A 14418-nucleotide genomic window follows, 5' to 3' on the forward strand; every position below is an offset into this window, starting at 1 on the left:
ACCAAAAGGCCAAGTACGTTCTATCACTCAAGATATTAAAAAGATGTACCAGATGTACTTTAAGTGTCCACTTGGTGATCAAGACAAAAGCTGGGCCCTCATGTGATATGCTCAAGTTGTTCAAATGGTCTTTGTGACTGGTTGAATATTTGAAGAAAGTGGCTATGCCATTTGCTGTTCCCATGATTTGTAGAGAACCCAAAAATCATAGTGATGACTGCAACTTTTGTTTTGTCAAACTGAAGGGCTTTTCTACAAAGAACAAACATAAGATTAATTACCCTGAACTTGAATCTGCGATTAGGCCAGTTCCACATGATTGTACCTTGCAAGTTCCTGTACCAACATTGTTTGGATTGGATGAAAATAAAGTAGAATATGAAGACTATGGAGCTGAAGCTATGGTGAAGACATGGAGACCTCTAGTCAAGATGAGTATGTTCCTGATGGAGCAGTCAGAACGCTTTACTCAACATGAATTAAATGATCTCATCAGAGACCTTTCATTGTCAAAAGATAAAGCTGAACTTCTTGCATCTAGGTTAAAACAGAAGAATCTTCTTCATGATGTCAAAGTGTGTTATTACCAAAACAGAAGTAACACTTTAACGCAATTTTTCACAGTTGATGGACTAATGGTGTACAGTAACAATGTGAATGGCCTCTTTGAAGAACTGAGTCAAGAATATTTTGTTGCAGATTGGCGATTGTTTATTGACTCATCCCAGAGAAGTTTGAAAGCAGTGTTGCTTCACAGTGGAAATGTGAAACCATCAATCCCTATTGCTCACTCATGTCATCTAAAGGTAAAGGTACCTTCACACTAAATGATATCGCTAGCGATCCGTGACGTTGCAGCGTCCTGGCTAGCGATATCGTTTAGTTTGACACGCAGCAGCAATCAGGATCCTGCTGTGATATCGCTGGTCGTTGAACAAAGTTCAGAACTTTATTTGGTCGTCAGACCGGCGTGTATCGTCGTGTTGGACACCAAAAGCAACGATACCAGCGATGTTTTACACTGGTAACCAGGGTAAACATCGGGTTACTAAGCGCAGGGCCGCGCTTAGTAACCCGATGTTTACCCTGGTTACCAGTGTAAAATGTAAAAAAAACAAACAGTACATACTCACCTTCGCGTCCCCCGGCGTCCACTTCCCACACTGACTGAGCGCCGTAAAGTGAAAGTGAAAGTACAGCACCGCTCTGCTGTTAGGGCCGGCGCTCAGTCAGTGCCGGAAGCGGACGCCGGGGGACGCAAATGTAAGTATGTGCTGTTTGTTTTTTTTACATTTTACGCTGGTAACCAGGGTAAACATCGGGTTACTAAGCGCGGCCCTGCGCTTAGTAACCCGATGTTTACCCTGGTTACCCAGGGACCTCGGCATCGTTGGTCGCTGGAGAGCAGTCTGTGTGACAGCTCTCCAGCGATCAAACAGCGACGCTGCAGCGATCGGCATCGTTGTCGCTATCGCTGCAGCGTCGCTTAATGTGAAGGTACCTTAAGTTATGAAAATCAGTCAGTTGTTTTGGATGCTATACAATATAAGCATCATCAATGGAATATCTGTGGAGATTTGAAAGTGATTGGTCTGCTAATGGGAATGCAAGGTTTCACAAAATATTGTTCCTTCTTGTGTTTATGGGAGTGTAGAAATACAGTAGAGCATTATGTTCATCATGTTTGGGAACAGAGAAACATCTATGCTCCAGGTAGAGACAATGTTCAGCATAATCCTTTAGTTGCTCCAACCAAAATCTTTCTTCCTCCACTACATAAAAAGTTGAGAGTTTTGACTTCGTGAATACCATGGCAAAGACAAATTCACAAGGGTTCCAGTACATTTTAAAGAAATTTTCCAGCATTTCACCAGCAAAACTGAAGGAAGGGGTATTTGTTGGTCCTCAGATCAGAGAGCTTATGAGAGATGATGTGTTTGAAGGAACTCTAAATGATAAGGAATTGAGATCTTGGAAAAGTTTCAAGTGGATCTGTGAAAACTTCTTAGAAAAAATATCTCCAGAATATTTTGAAGGTGTTGAGGAACTGCTAAATGCATACCAGTGTCTTGGCTGTCTCTGAAAATGCACTTTTTGCACTTACATTTAGATTTCTTCCCTCAAACTCTTGGAGATGTAAGCTATGAACAAGGCCAGCAGTTTCACCAGGACATTAAAGTAATGGAACACCGCTACCAGGGTTTTTGGAATGACTCAATGATGGCAGATTACTGATGTTACATAGGGACAAACCTCAAAAAACCGTATCAATGACTGACTAATGTCAAGCACTTTTAATTTCTGATCATATTTTGGTTTCTATTTTGCATGTGAAATTATTTTGGTTCAATAATAACTGTTTTGTAAGGTGAAGCATTTTTTTCTGATATGTAGATTACTGTTTTCTTAATGTCGCCAGTATATTTCCTATACCTTGTAGTAAGGATGCTGCTCCATGGAAACTATACATACTACAGAAAAACTATATACATTTTTGAAATCAGGACAAAAAGATTATTCAGAAAAGTACAAAGTCACCTGCGATGATTACAAAAAATATTTTTTGCAAACCTGTGTAATAGAAGCTTCAAATCATATGATGCAATGACAATGATGAAACTACTTGGACTTACATCTACAGCTACCTCTACAATATGTTCCTGGGTGGCTCTCTAAAGCCTGCAGCAGCAATAAAAGACAGTGTCTATGGTTCCAATTTCTGACTGGTGTACCATGGGGAAAAGGCTAGGGTTTTACAGTATGTCTGTACTTCTGCAGATGGCTCTGCTGTAACACTGTCTTGGGATTTTCTAATTGATAACATCTAGTCAAAACCGATGGAACCTAGTAGGACTACTTTTTCAAGAAGATAAGAAATATATTTTGTATTTTTCGAGCAAAAATAAATGATAGAACATATGACAACCTATGAGGTCTGTAATCAAAATAACTGATTGAAATGGCTTTTAAAATAACTATTTAGGCTTGAACCATATTGGATCCTTCACTAGGAAGCTGAATTGCAAATTTTATTACTTTAAGGTTCACACGAGTATATAAAAATGGAGTTTCAACCAGAAAAGTGGGATGATTTTTATCTCACTTGTCATTCATGTGCAGTCCGTGTGCAATCCTTTTATTACAGCAGCAGCTATTAATAGTAGGTCCTCCTATAGTTTCTCATTTTCAAATGCTACAGATTTGCAATATATCCGCAAAAATTGGATGCTGCGTAGGAAATCCAATTTTTTTATTCACTCATAGACTTGAATTTACGAGTCTCATCCGATTTTCGGAAGAAACTAATGCATGCTGCAATTATTTTTTTTACACAAAGATTCGGTCAGTGAAAAAAATCACTCATATGCTGTGCCTTAGTTAATATTATTGGTCCATGTGCTCATCGTTATTACCACAGTCAGCACTTGGACGGAAAATATGGTGAACAAGCCGTAACACGAAGAAAAGAGTAGTGTGCTGTGTTTTTTAAATAGATAAAATGACAGTAAATAAACGGACAGTGCTACAGTCCGTGGAGTCGGCTGGGCTCTGCTTGTGTAGTTAATGGATTCATTTACTGAGCGAGAACCACAGAAATTAACAACTGAGCATAGAAGTTTCCAAGATCTAGTACTGTATATTTCCTGCTCTTTTTTACACTTTTCTATTAATTTTATCCTTAGAAAATCTACTTTTGCAAATTACAATACTTTCTCAAGCAATGCCATCTCTAGAAACCTCACATCTTATTTACAGATATGTATAAATCATTTTTATTAAATAAATATTTAGGAAACTATTAATTATCAGCTAATCGCAGGATAGGTAATAAGTTCTAAATTGGTGGGAGTCTGACCGCTGTGACATCCACAAATTGCCAAAATGGGCACGTTTTTCCCTAACTGAATAGAGTGGCAGACCACAAGTTTGACCACCGCTTCATTCTTGCTTTATGGCACGGCCTGAGATAGCCCGAGGTCTTGTTATGACAATTGATCACGATCTCAGTGTTTGTACCCTGCCAGTTTAAAAGTCATCACCTTTGTATGTGAGAAAAATGTACACAAAATTTTAGAGCCAATTTTTAGGAGGCAAGTTATAGCTTGGTGATCTTCTCTTGGAGTGACATGTCTAGCTTGATTTGTTCCAAAATTGATTTGTTTGCTTTCTTGCCATCCTTGGTACTGATAACATCCTTCACCAGCACCACATTTCTAAGGAATTGTTTCTTCTTCTATCTTGTTTCTTTAGTGTGGCTCAATTCTATCAAAATAGTGGCGGAGAAGACCCGGGTGGACCTATCTAGGCTTGCACAATGTCGACCTTCCAAAAGATTGTTCATCCATCAAGTTGCCAAGGCTCAGAATCGAGCCAAAGACCAGCAAATAAATACAATAAATTTTAGATTGAAAATACAAGATGGGGTTCACTGGAAAACATTTTCTCGCTTCCAATAGAGTATTTCACTGGCAGATTTAATTTAATTTAATAAAGTAATACATTAGTAAAAAAAAAATAAGCAAAACAAAGGCTTTTATAATTAATTCATCATTTTGTAGTTAATTACAGTACTTACTTTCGTTTTTCTGCTTCAAATCTAGTGAGCAGTCTCCTGAGGCCACCACTCTTAAATCCCTGAGAATGTGCTGCTGGGGCACCAATGGTAATAACATCATACAGGGCATCTGGAGAAATAAAGACAGGAGTACTTGAATTGAACCCAGTTATGAAGCAATATGATAAACCTCCTGGTCATGAAAGGGGAACTTTGTGGACGCAGTCAATTAACAAGTGATTAATTAAAAAGAACAGCGGGTGTTGGAGTCTGGAGAAAGCTAGTTAATCTTTCCAAGTAAGCACAACTAACTAGATTTTAATAGTCACCATATCCCAAGTTACAGCTTTGTTTTGCATCACGGTGTGAACCAATATGTTATAGTTTTCTCTTTAAATATAGATAGGTTTGAATTATGCATTAATTAAATGTAAATGAGACACAGCTAAGTATGCATATTTGTCATTACGTGTAACGCTGCCTTTTGTCTTTCATAATGCATGGTGGTAAAGTATACAGCAGCATTGCAAAATAAACTATGTTCCTACAAAGCAATAAAGGTTTCCCTTAAACAAAACGAAAAATATTTCACGTGAATCATTACAGATTTTTTTTTCCAAATATTACCTTTTTTAGGGCTGAAAGCCGAAAAACTTAACAATAAGATTTTTTTAATAATTCAGCTTAAATTATAATCACACTCTGCGGTCCTATAATAACACTTCAGAACACAATAAAGCAGTGCAGCACTTACATAACAACCTATTTTACTATCATTGTTCCTTAAGGATTGTGGAAAACCATTCTTATGACTGACATAAAGTAACAATACATAGTGATGGAGTACATAAATTCATTCACTGAGAAGAAATGCAGAACAAGAAAACTAAAGTTGTTGTGGCTTGTAAGGGTTAACATTCCTTGATAATCCTAAAGAAAGTTCAAATAGTCTACAAGTTATTTTAGAAATATTTCAAAATGTAGCCAAGCGTTATAATGAGCAAATATGGTGGCTAGGCACCCTGGCATCGTAGTGTTTTATTTGTAGTGTCACAGTGAGCTAAAAGTTTGTATCACGATCATGCCACTTGCTGTGTTTTACGGATGTTGTGAGTGACAGCTCAGCCGCCCTCTGGATAGCAGGGCTGTGATGGGTTGTCAGTGCTGTGAGTGACAGCTCAGCTGCCCTATGGATAGCAGGGCATGACGAGTTGTCAGTGAGGTGAGTGACAGCTCAGCCACCCTATGGACCGCAGGGGTGTGTCGGGCTGTCAGTGTAATGGTTGGGTTTCCTCCAGGTGTTTTCCTTTTTGGATAATTACCAAGCTACTTAACTGGCTGGCAAAGTTAGATCATTGTTAATTGTAGCTTTGCTCAAGAGGTGTGTGTATTCTCTGCACTGCCAGTCTGGCTTTCTGATCTTTACTGCTTGACCTGGGACTTGTCTTGACCATCCATTTACCTTCTTGGAATTCTGACCTGCGGGGCAAAGTTTGACATATGTGCTCTACAACACACTCCCTGCAGAACGGTGTGCATTTTCAATGAGAGGTTCCCTTTAAATCTACAGTATATACAATGTGTTTTTTGAACAATTAACTTTGAAGCAGGTTTCACACATACATATCATACCTGCATGCTAACATTCTAAATTATTATTTTACATTCTAAATAATTCACTTTCTTCTTAATATTATTATTATTATTTATTATTATAGCGCCATTTATTCCATGGTGATTTACATGTGAAAAGGAGTATACATAATAAAAACGAGTACAGTAATGTTAAACTATACAAGTCACTTTTACTGGAGGAGAGAGGGCCCGGCCCATGACGGCTCACAGTCTACAGGGGATGGGTGAGGATAGAGTAGGTGAGGGGAGAGCTGGTCATGCAGCAGTTTGGTGGAACGAGGGTTACTGCAGGTTATAGTCTTTTCGGAAGAGGTAGGTCTGCAGGTTGCTTTGGTTATATCTGGTTATTGTTGCATTTCCAGATCAACCCCACCACTAAGGGTTAACCCCTTCACCCCCGGAGCTTTTTTCGTTTTTTCGTTTTCGTTTTTCGCTCCCCTCCTTCCCAGAGCTATAACTTTTTTATTTTTCCGTCCATATGGCCATGTGAGGGCTTATTTTTTGCGGGACGAGATGTACTTTTGAACGATACCATTGGTTTTACCATGCCGTGTAACAGAAAACGGGAAAAAAATTCCAAGTGTGATGAAATTGCAAAAAAAGTGCAATCTCACACTTGTTTTTTGTTTGGCTTTTTTGCTAGGTTCACCAAATGCTAAAACTGACCTACCATTATGATTCTCCAGGTCATTACGAGTTCTTAGACACCTAACATGACTAGGTTATTTTTTATCTAAGTGGTGAAAAAAAATTCCAAAGTTTGCTAAAAAAAAAAAAAAAATTGTGTGATTTTCCGATACCCGTAGCGTCTCCAATTTTCATGATCTGGGGTCGGGTGAGGGCTTATTTTTTGCGTGCCAAGCTGGCATTTTTAATGATACAATTTTGGTGTAGATACGTTCTTTTGATCGCCCGTTATTGCATTTTAATGCAATGTCGCGGCGACCAAAAAAACGTAATTTTGGCGTTTTGATTTTTTTTCTCGCTACACCATTTAGCAGTCAGGTTAATCCTTTGTTTTTATTGATAGATCGGGCAATTCTGAACGCGGCGATACCAAATATGTGTAGGTTTGATTTTTTTTTAATAGTTTTATTTTGATTGGGGCGAAAGGGGGGTGATTTGAACTTTTATATATTTTTTATTTTTTTAATATTTTAACCACTTTTTTTTTTAATTTTGGCATGCTTCAATAGCCTCCATAGGAGGCTAGAAGCATGCACAACTCGATCGGCTCTGCTACATAGAGGTGACATACAGATCACTTCTATGTAGCAGAAAGGCAGGTGTACTTTGAGCGCCGACCACTGGGTGGCGCTCAAAGCAATCGGCCATCAACAACCATAGAGGTCTCAAGGAGACCTCTGGTTGTTATGGCGATGCACTGCTGACCCCCGATCATGTGACGGGGTCAGCAGTGCGAGCACTTCCGGCCGCGCGGCCGGGAGCGCTAGTTAAATGCCGCTGTCAGCGCTTGACGGCGGCATTTAACTAGTTAATGGGCGCGGGCGGATCGCTATTCTGCTCGCGCTCATTGCGCGCACATGTCAGCTGTACAAAACAGCTGACATGTCGCGGCTTTAAGGTGGGCTCGCCGCCGGAGCCCACCTTAAAGCAGGGGATCTGCCAGCTGACGTACTATTCCGTCAGCTGGCAGAAAGGGGTTAATAATGTGTTTACTAATAGAGATAAAAATATTTGAGTGGAATTTAATTCTACTTAAAATGTACAAAACTCTACATTCACCAAAATGCAGATTTACTGTAATTGACTTCCACGCAGATTCAGCAAGATTGTGGGTCAAAAAGGTCCATCACAAGGTTAAAAATATAAAAATATTTAAAGGGTATTCCCATCTAAAAATCCTATCCCAATATATATTAGGTGTAATAGCAATAATATTAGCACATACCTAAAATTAGAAATGTAGTATAGTTTTTCTAATTTGCTATGTTGCTTACCCCATGTGCAGGGCATTGCAGTAGATTAAGTATCCATGGTTACCACTAACAACTAATTAACTGTCACTATATGAGTGGTCATAACCATGGATAGCTAAGCTATTTCAATGCCCTGTGAGGTAAGCAACATAGTGAATCAGAAGAACTATACTGCATTTCTAATTGGAGGTATTTGCTAATAATATTATTCTTACACTTACATATTGGGATAGTATCTTGGAGATGGGAATACCCCTTTAACATCACCTTTCTACTCACTTCTACGGCCCCTCCGTTCCTCATCATCATCCGGCCGGTCCTCGTTGCATGTTATTACTGTTGTCTGTCGTGACGTGCGCATGTGCACAAATGTTCCGGGGCTCATTAAAGCCAAAAGCTCCAGCCTAGCGTGAAAAGGCCTTGGACTTCAGCTTTCGAGATGCTGAAAAGAAGATGCAACGATGACCGGAGAGAGGACAGTGAGGATTGGAGGAGCCATTGAGGTGGGTATAATTATTGTTTTGTTTTTTTTACATCTTACATTTATTATGCTCGGGGGTATTGAGAGACCCCAGGACATAATAAGGGATACTCAGCAGAGAATAACTTCAATGCAAATCATACTTCTCTGGAAAATCCGTGTGAATAGGTGAATTCGACATTTGCCAGATCTGCTCATCTCAACTTAGTAATCATACAGTCTCCTTTATAAATTAGTTAACACTAGAGAATTTGTAAAGTATACTAAATAAATAGAAAAACCAACAAAAGTGAAGTAAGACACCAGAGGAATAGTTTTTGGAATGAATGTTGACACTTGATTGACTGCTCTGGTCAATTGCTCCACTTTGCAGTAGGTTTGAGAAATTTTCCCCAACGTCGCTGAAGCCTCACTTGATAGATGTAGATTTATTTGTGACTTTTATTGAAGTTAATCATGCATTTGTGACAAGAGATGATTATTCACAGAATATTGTATTCACCAGAAAGGATCTAGGGTACAGAATCATTAGTTTAGCACAAATAACCACTTCATGATATGGAGCCATTCTATATAACTATGTCAAAACATTTTACGATGCAGAGTCTAAAGAGTAATGTAACCATCAACAACTTTTGTCATGTATTATAAAACACTGCAAATGTACCATCTCCAGCTTGACAGGTGCTTTCTTCTCCCGGTGATATGCTCTGAGTGCTGCGGAGAGTGATCATATCTTTATGACACTCACAGCTCCTGTTACTGTTCCATGTCATTTGCATAATGCATGAAGATGAAGAGAAGAATTCCGAACAATCAGAGCGACACCAAGCAAACCGGAGGTTATTTTTCCTGTCAGCAGGAGACGAGGCAACACGGCTCGTTTCCTTTACTGAAGATTTCCTCATTACGGATTTACATTTTTGCCATTTTATTCTTTGTGTCATATTCATTACTTGATACACAAGCCTTGATTAAACTCTATAAAAACACAGGAAATTACAGGAAAGGAAAGTCCTTTCTGCATATTGGCCTGTGATGGGCTACTGAAACGCTGATTTACTCGGGCTCTTTACAGAACGTTGTAGAAATGGGCATATAAAAGTGAAGCATGGTTCCAAGGCTACGCGAGAATAGAGCGCAATAAACTGGAGGTTTCCTCAATTACTATCTAGGGCAGCATCATTTGTCTAAGGATGTGTAAGTCACTCCTCCCTGCTGACCACTCTCAAGCATACAGGACTGAGGAGCTATGTTACTTCTTCTTTATTAGTTTCTTGAGACGTATGTCCGAGAATAGAAATAATACATCTACTTCCACAGCTTTGGTGATGTACCACTTCCTTCTTCAGTGATATTACCCTTTTTAATTGGAGAGAGAAAATATGAATACACGCAACAGTCATAGAATCACATAATTCGTAGACATGTTAAAGATATTCAAATGCTGAAAAATGGAAGCTAAATTTTCAATACATCTTGATTTATTCAGTATTAAGAATGACACTCAAAAATACACACACACACCTTGGTATGCAATCAATAAGGTTTTCTGAGGAATTTTCTGGCACGCTGAATGCACTTGGTCATGCAAATCATCAAGATCCACTGGTGGCATCTCCCTTGCCTACCAGTGAAGTCCCAGATGTGCATGATGAGAGACAAGTTGCTCACAGTAGAACAAGCAACTTGCGGACTAGAGTTCATGTGTTGAAAAATGGCTCATGGAACACTTTGGAAGAATAGGCATATCACTGGCTCCATGATTGTGAAGGAAAGCAATGTTATGAGCTCACCCTCTGTAATAGGAAATGCATGGCAAGGTTAAGTCCATAGTGTAATCCAAAGATACGGGAAGCCAGCATCAATGAATAAAAAACACTTTATTTTCTTCTTTGTTAAAGGTAACCTGTCAGCAGGATTGTGTAACCTACAGACAGTGTCAGGTCGGCGCCATTATACTGATTACAATGATACCTGGGTTGATGAAATCCGTCTTGTGGTTGTTGTTTAATCTTTATTTGTAGTTTTCAGTTAATGAGATTCTTGTGCTCCGGGGCGGCCTGTGGAGGTTTTCATGTTGTGTTCAGATTACATATTCATCCTTATGGGCTTATGGCAGGTCACACATCCCTCAGTGACATGGCCCCCTATTTTACATACTGTTTATTATAAAAAAAATCACCTTCAGCAGGTAGGCGGCTGCACCTGCGCTGCAGCATGATCGCATGTATAATGTGCATTAAATTGTTTTATTTAGTCAGATACATTGATTATGGAAAAAAAAAAATTCTCATAATGGCGCCGGCCGTGCTTTCGAAGTAGCTTTCTATCCAATAGATGCTACTGCAATCCGATAGATGCTACTGCACAGGCGGCGCCATTATGCTCTTGTCTCCACTAAGATGGTGCTGGTGGCTTTTGCGCAGTAGCATTTATCAGGTTCGCCGATGGATGCTGCAATGCAGGCACGGCCGGCGCCATTTTGAGAAATATTTTTTTCTAGGGCTGTTGGGAATCCCATCTCCTTCTTTACGGAGTTCCAAAACAGTAGGAAATTGGGCCTGATACTAGGTTCAGCCAGCACCATCATGGAGGGTCTGTTACGATATTTGTTGTGGCAGTCATCTATCTTCTGTTTCCGCATCTGCTTGCCTCAGTCACATAATCTCGCTGATTGTGTAATCATTGAACTTCTCACTTTTACACTGCCATAGCTAATCTTTAGGACTTTCTTTTCAGATCAACAACATTACCTTTTAACTTTTGGCTGTGAACACGCATTCTTTGTAAATGGAGATTAATTGGAACAAATTCTAGACTCTTTTCTCCTTTCGTGCAGCTGGATTTGAAAGAAGACCCTGGGGAAAAAAGCAAACGATTAGAAAAAAAAACTGTAAGCATCACCCCATTCGGCAGCAAGCAGATGGGTATTCTCCGTTTGTTTCATACTCCTTTCTTCTCTTATGTCTGAGCAGGGTGCATGCATTGTATCTTTCCAGTTCATCTTGCGATTTTATTATGTACTTGAATCTTAAAAAATGAAAGATTTTTATTGCAGCGTCGCAGCATGCACCTTCTCGGCAATCTACGGAGCAGTATTTAATGTGCAGATATGCTAATGTATTTTAAGTGACAGACAACCCCTGCTGCCTACAACAGGGACCCAGCATGGTGAAAATGATGGCACATTTATCACGCATTATGTTTTGGCTGCACGTAAAATATAGCATTATAGAAAGCCAAAAGCTGACGTACAACTCATTTTTATTGACCTGTCAAGCTTTGAATAATGAAGGCACAGACCTCACTTCTGTATTTCACATCTTGGTGTATTATCCTGCTCCCCGAGACTCTTTTGAGGTTTTTTGCAGTGATACACTTTTACAAAATAGTTTTTCGGTGGTAATAAAAGAATGGCGCTGCTCCCAGATACCTGGCATGCATCCACCAGGCCCACTCTTACAAATCTCACCCCCCGCTGCTGCAGTTTATGCACTCAGGGCATACATACTACTGTAACTCTATACAGTCAGCATAATCACAACATAATAGCTTCTTAGTAAATGCATTTCCTTGATGATGTCAACACTTTTAAAGAAAACAATGAACACACTACTACCCATCCCTCTAAAAGCCTCCTGTCCCAGATCACTTCGCTCAATTGCACATACTCGCAGCTCTTTTAACCGTAGTGGCACCCTTGGGTCTAAACCAAATATGTACATGCCTAAGCCCCCACTTGCACAGAAAGGAGCCAACCACCTATGAAAGTTTGGATTGTGGTAGTATTGTTTTTTTTCCGTTCGTTCAAGAGATCTTGGGGATTCCATTCAGCGTTCATGTGAAGTGTAGAACAACACATGTTAACGTTCATATGCCGTGAGTAGGGCATTTTTCGACATTAGAAACAAAACGTGATTTGCAATTAGGAAATAACAGAAGCGTTTAACGCTCCAGAGGATCTGAAACGTGAGGTATAAAATAAACATCATGAATAGAAATAAAAGATGGACTATTCAAGGTAGGAAAATCACTCGCTTGAGAACAAATGAGTCATAACAATTTGACGGCTGCCTCAATGTCGTGAAAACATCAATGTGGCTCAGAACTCAAGAAGACTTATATTCTGTAGATTTTATTCTCTTTTCCTGTATTTTTATATATTTTATGCAAGTTATAAAAATCTTAGTCCTAATGAAGAAGAATATTACCCAGACTAAGGAACTGCCTGTTTCAGGTATCGTCCAATTAAGACCAATATTTAAGTGGACTCAAAACCTACTATATTGATTATAAATCCTTAAGATGGATCATTAGAGTCAGATTGGTGGAAGTCCGACACCCGGCACTACCCACAGATCCGCCGTTTTCGGCTCCAGATGTAAAGAGAGCTCTGGGTAGTGGCCATGACATGAATAGGAGCTGAGCCAATCAGTGTGAGTGCATGGTGTTGGATCTGACTTGATATTGATGATCTCTCCTAAGGCTAAGCCAATACATAAAAAGAACAAGAGTTATGTGAATAATGGCAGTAAGTATCATGCAAAATACAATTTTGCTAAGGTTCAAATACAAACACAAAGGAACAGCATAAATGGTTAAAAACACTAAAGGGGATCTGTCACCAAGTTTTTGCCACGGAATCTGAGAGGAGCGTAAGAAACAGAGACTCCAATTCCAGCGATGTATTGCTTACAGGGCTGATTGTTTCATCAGTAGACTAAGATCACATACAGAGATAGCTGTCAGTCACTGATAGGACCGCCCACTGGACTGAAAATTCCACAAAGAGCAAAGGTTTCCAAAGGTTCACACATTATACTGAATCATTCCTCACAAAACTATATACCAATCTAGCCCCCCCCCCACACCCCACCTGCTCTAGAAGATGGTGTTTGCAGATTGGACTGAATTTTCATGGTGACAGATTCTCTTTAAGAGATCGTGATCCTATTACACTGCTTTTCAAATTATTATGCAAATGCTATTTTTCTCTGATTGTTCTAAATGCAGTTGAATAAGTATAATGTTCAAATCATCAGCTGTTAGCGTGTAAATCAAATTTTATCGGACAAAGCTTCCAATGATAACACTAGTTTACTCAAAACTGAAAAAACTCAAAATGCGCTGTTTCAAATTATGCATAACAGTTTCCAAACACAGTTGTAAAGAACTGAAAATGGTTATTTGTTGCATTTGCAGCATTAAGAGGTCACATTTACTGAAATCAAAGGATTTTTCAATTAAAAACATTTTAACATTTTAGTTTGTTACATGTTAACATAGGACCCCTTCTTTGATATCACATTCACACAATTCTTGCATCCAATGAACTTGTGAGTTTTTGGATTGTTTCTACTTGGATATCTTTGCAGGAGGTCAGAAAAGCCTCCCAGAGTTGTTGTTTTGATGTGAACTATCTCCAACCATCATAGGTCTTTTTCTGGAGGATACTCAATAGGGTTGAGGTCAGGGAAGGATGGTGGCCACCCCATGACTTTCTCTCCTTTTATGCCCATAGCAGCCAATGCCTCAGAAGTATTCTTTGTGGCTTGAGATGTGCACTGTCATGTAAGAAGATGATTTTGCTAGAGATGGCATGGTCCTTCTTTTTGTACCCCGGAAGAAAGTGGTCAGTCAGAACCTCCATATAATTTGTCAAGGTCATTTTCACAACTTTGGGGACCCTAAAGATGCCTAACATCTCTCTCCCATGATTAGGGCCCAAAACATGACTCCACCACCTCCTTGCTGACGTCACAGTCTTGTTCGGACATCATGGCCATCCACTACTCCATATATCT

The 14418-nt window shown here is 39.4% G+C and overlaps 1 protein-coding gene across 5 annotated transcripts in view; it reads right to left on the bottom strand.

The window, feature by feature from the left end:
• INPP4B (inositol polyphosphate-4-phosphatase type II B) overlaps positions 1-14418 on the bottom strand; it is a 1036387-nt gene that overhangs the window by 219589 nt on the left and 802380 nt on the right. For all 5 annotated transcript variants that reach the window (XM_077279254.1, XM_077279258.1, XM_077279253.1 and 2 more), the window contains 2 exons: positions 11368-11472; positions 4577-4685 (listed from right to left, as the gene is read on the bottom strand). In XM_077279254.1, the coding sequence (XP_077135369.1) occupies positions 4577-4685; positions 11368-11472 (214 nt within the window). The remainder of the gene's footprint in view (positions 1-4576; positions 4686-11367; positions 11473-14418) is intronic.

This window comes from Ranitomeya variabilis, chromosome 1, assembly GCF_051348905.1.
Source record: "Ranitomeya variabilis isolate aRanVar5 chromosome 1, aRanVar5.hap1, whole genome shotgun sequence".
In the NCBI taxonomy this organism is placed as follows: Eukaryota; Metazoa; Chordata; class Amphibia; order Anura; family Dendrobatidae; genus Ranitomeya; species Ranitomeya variabilis.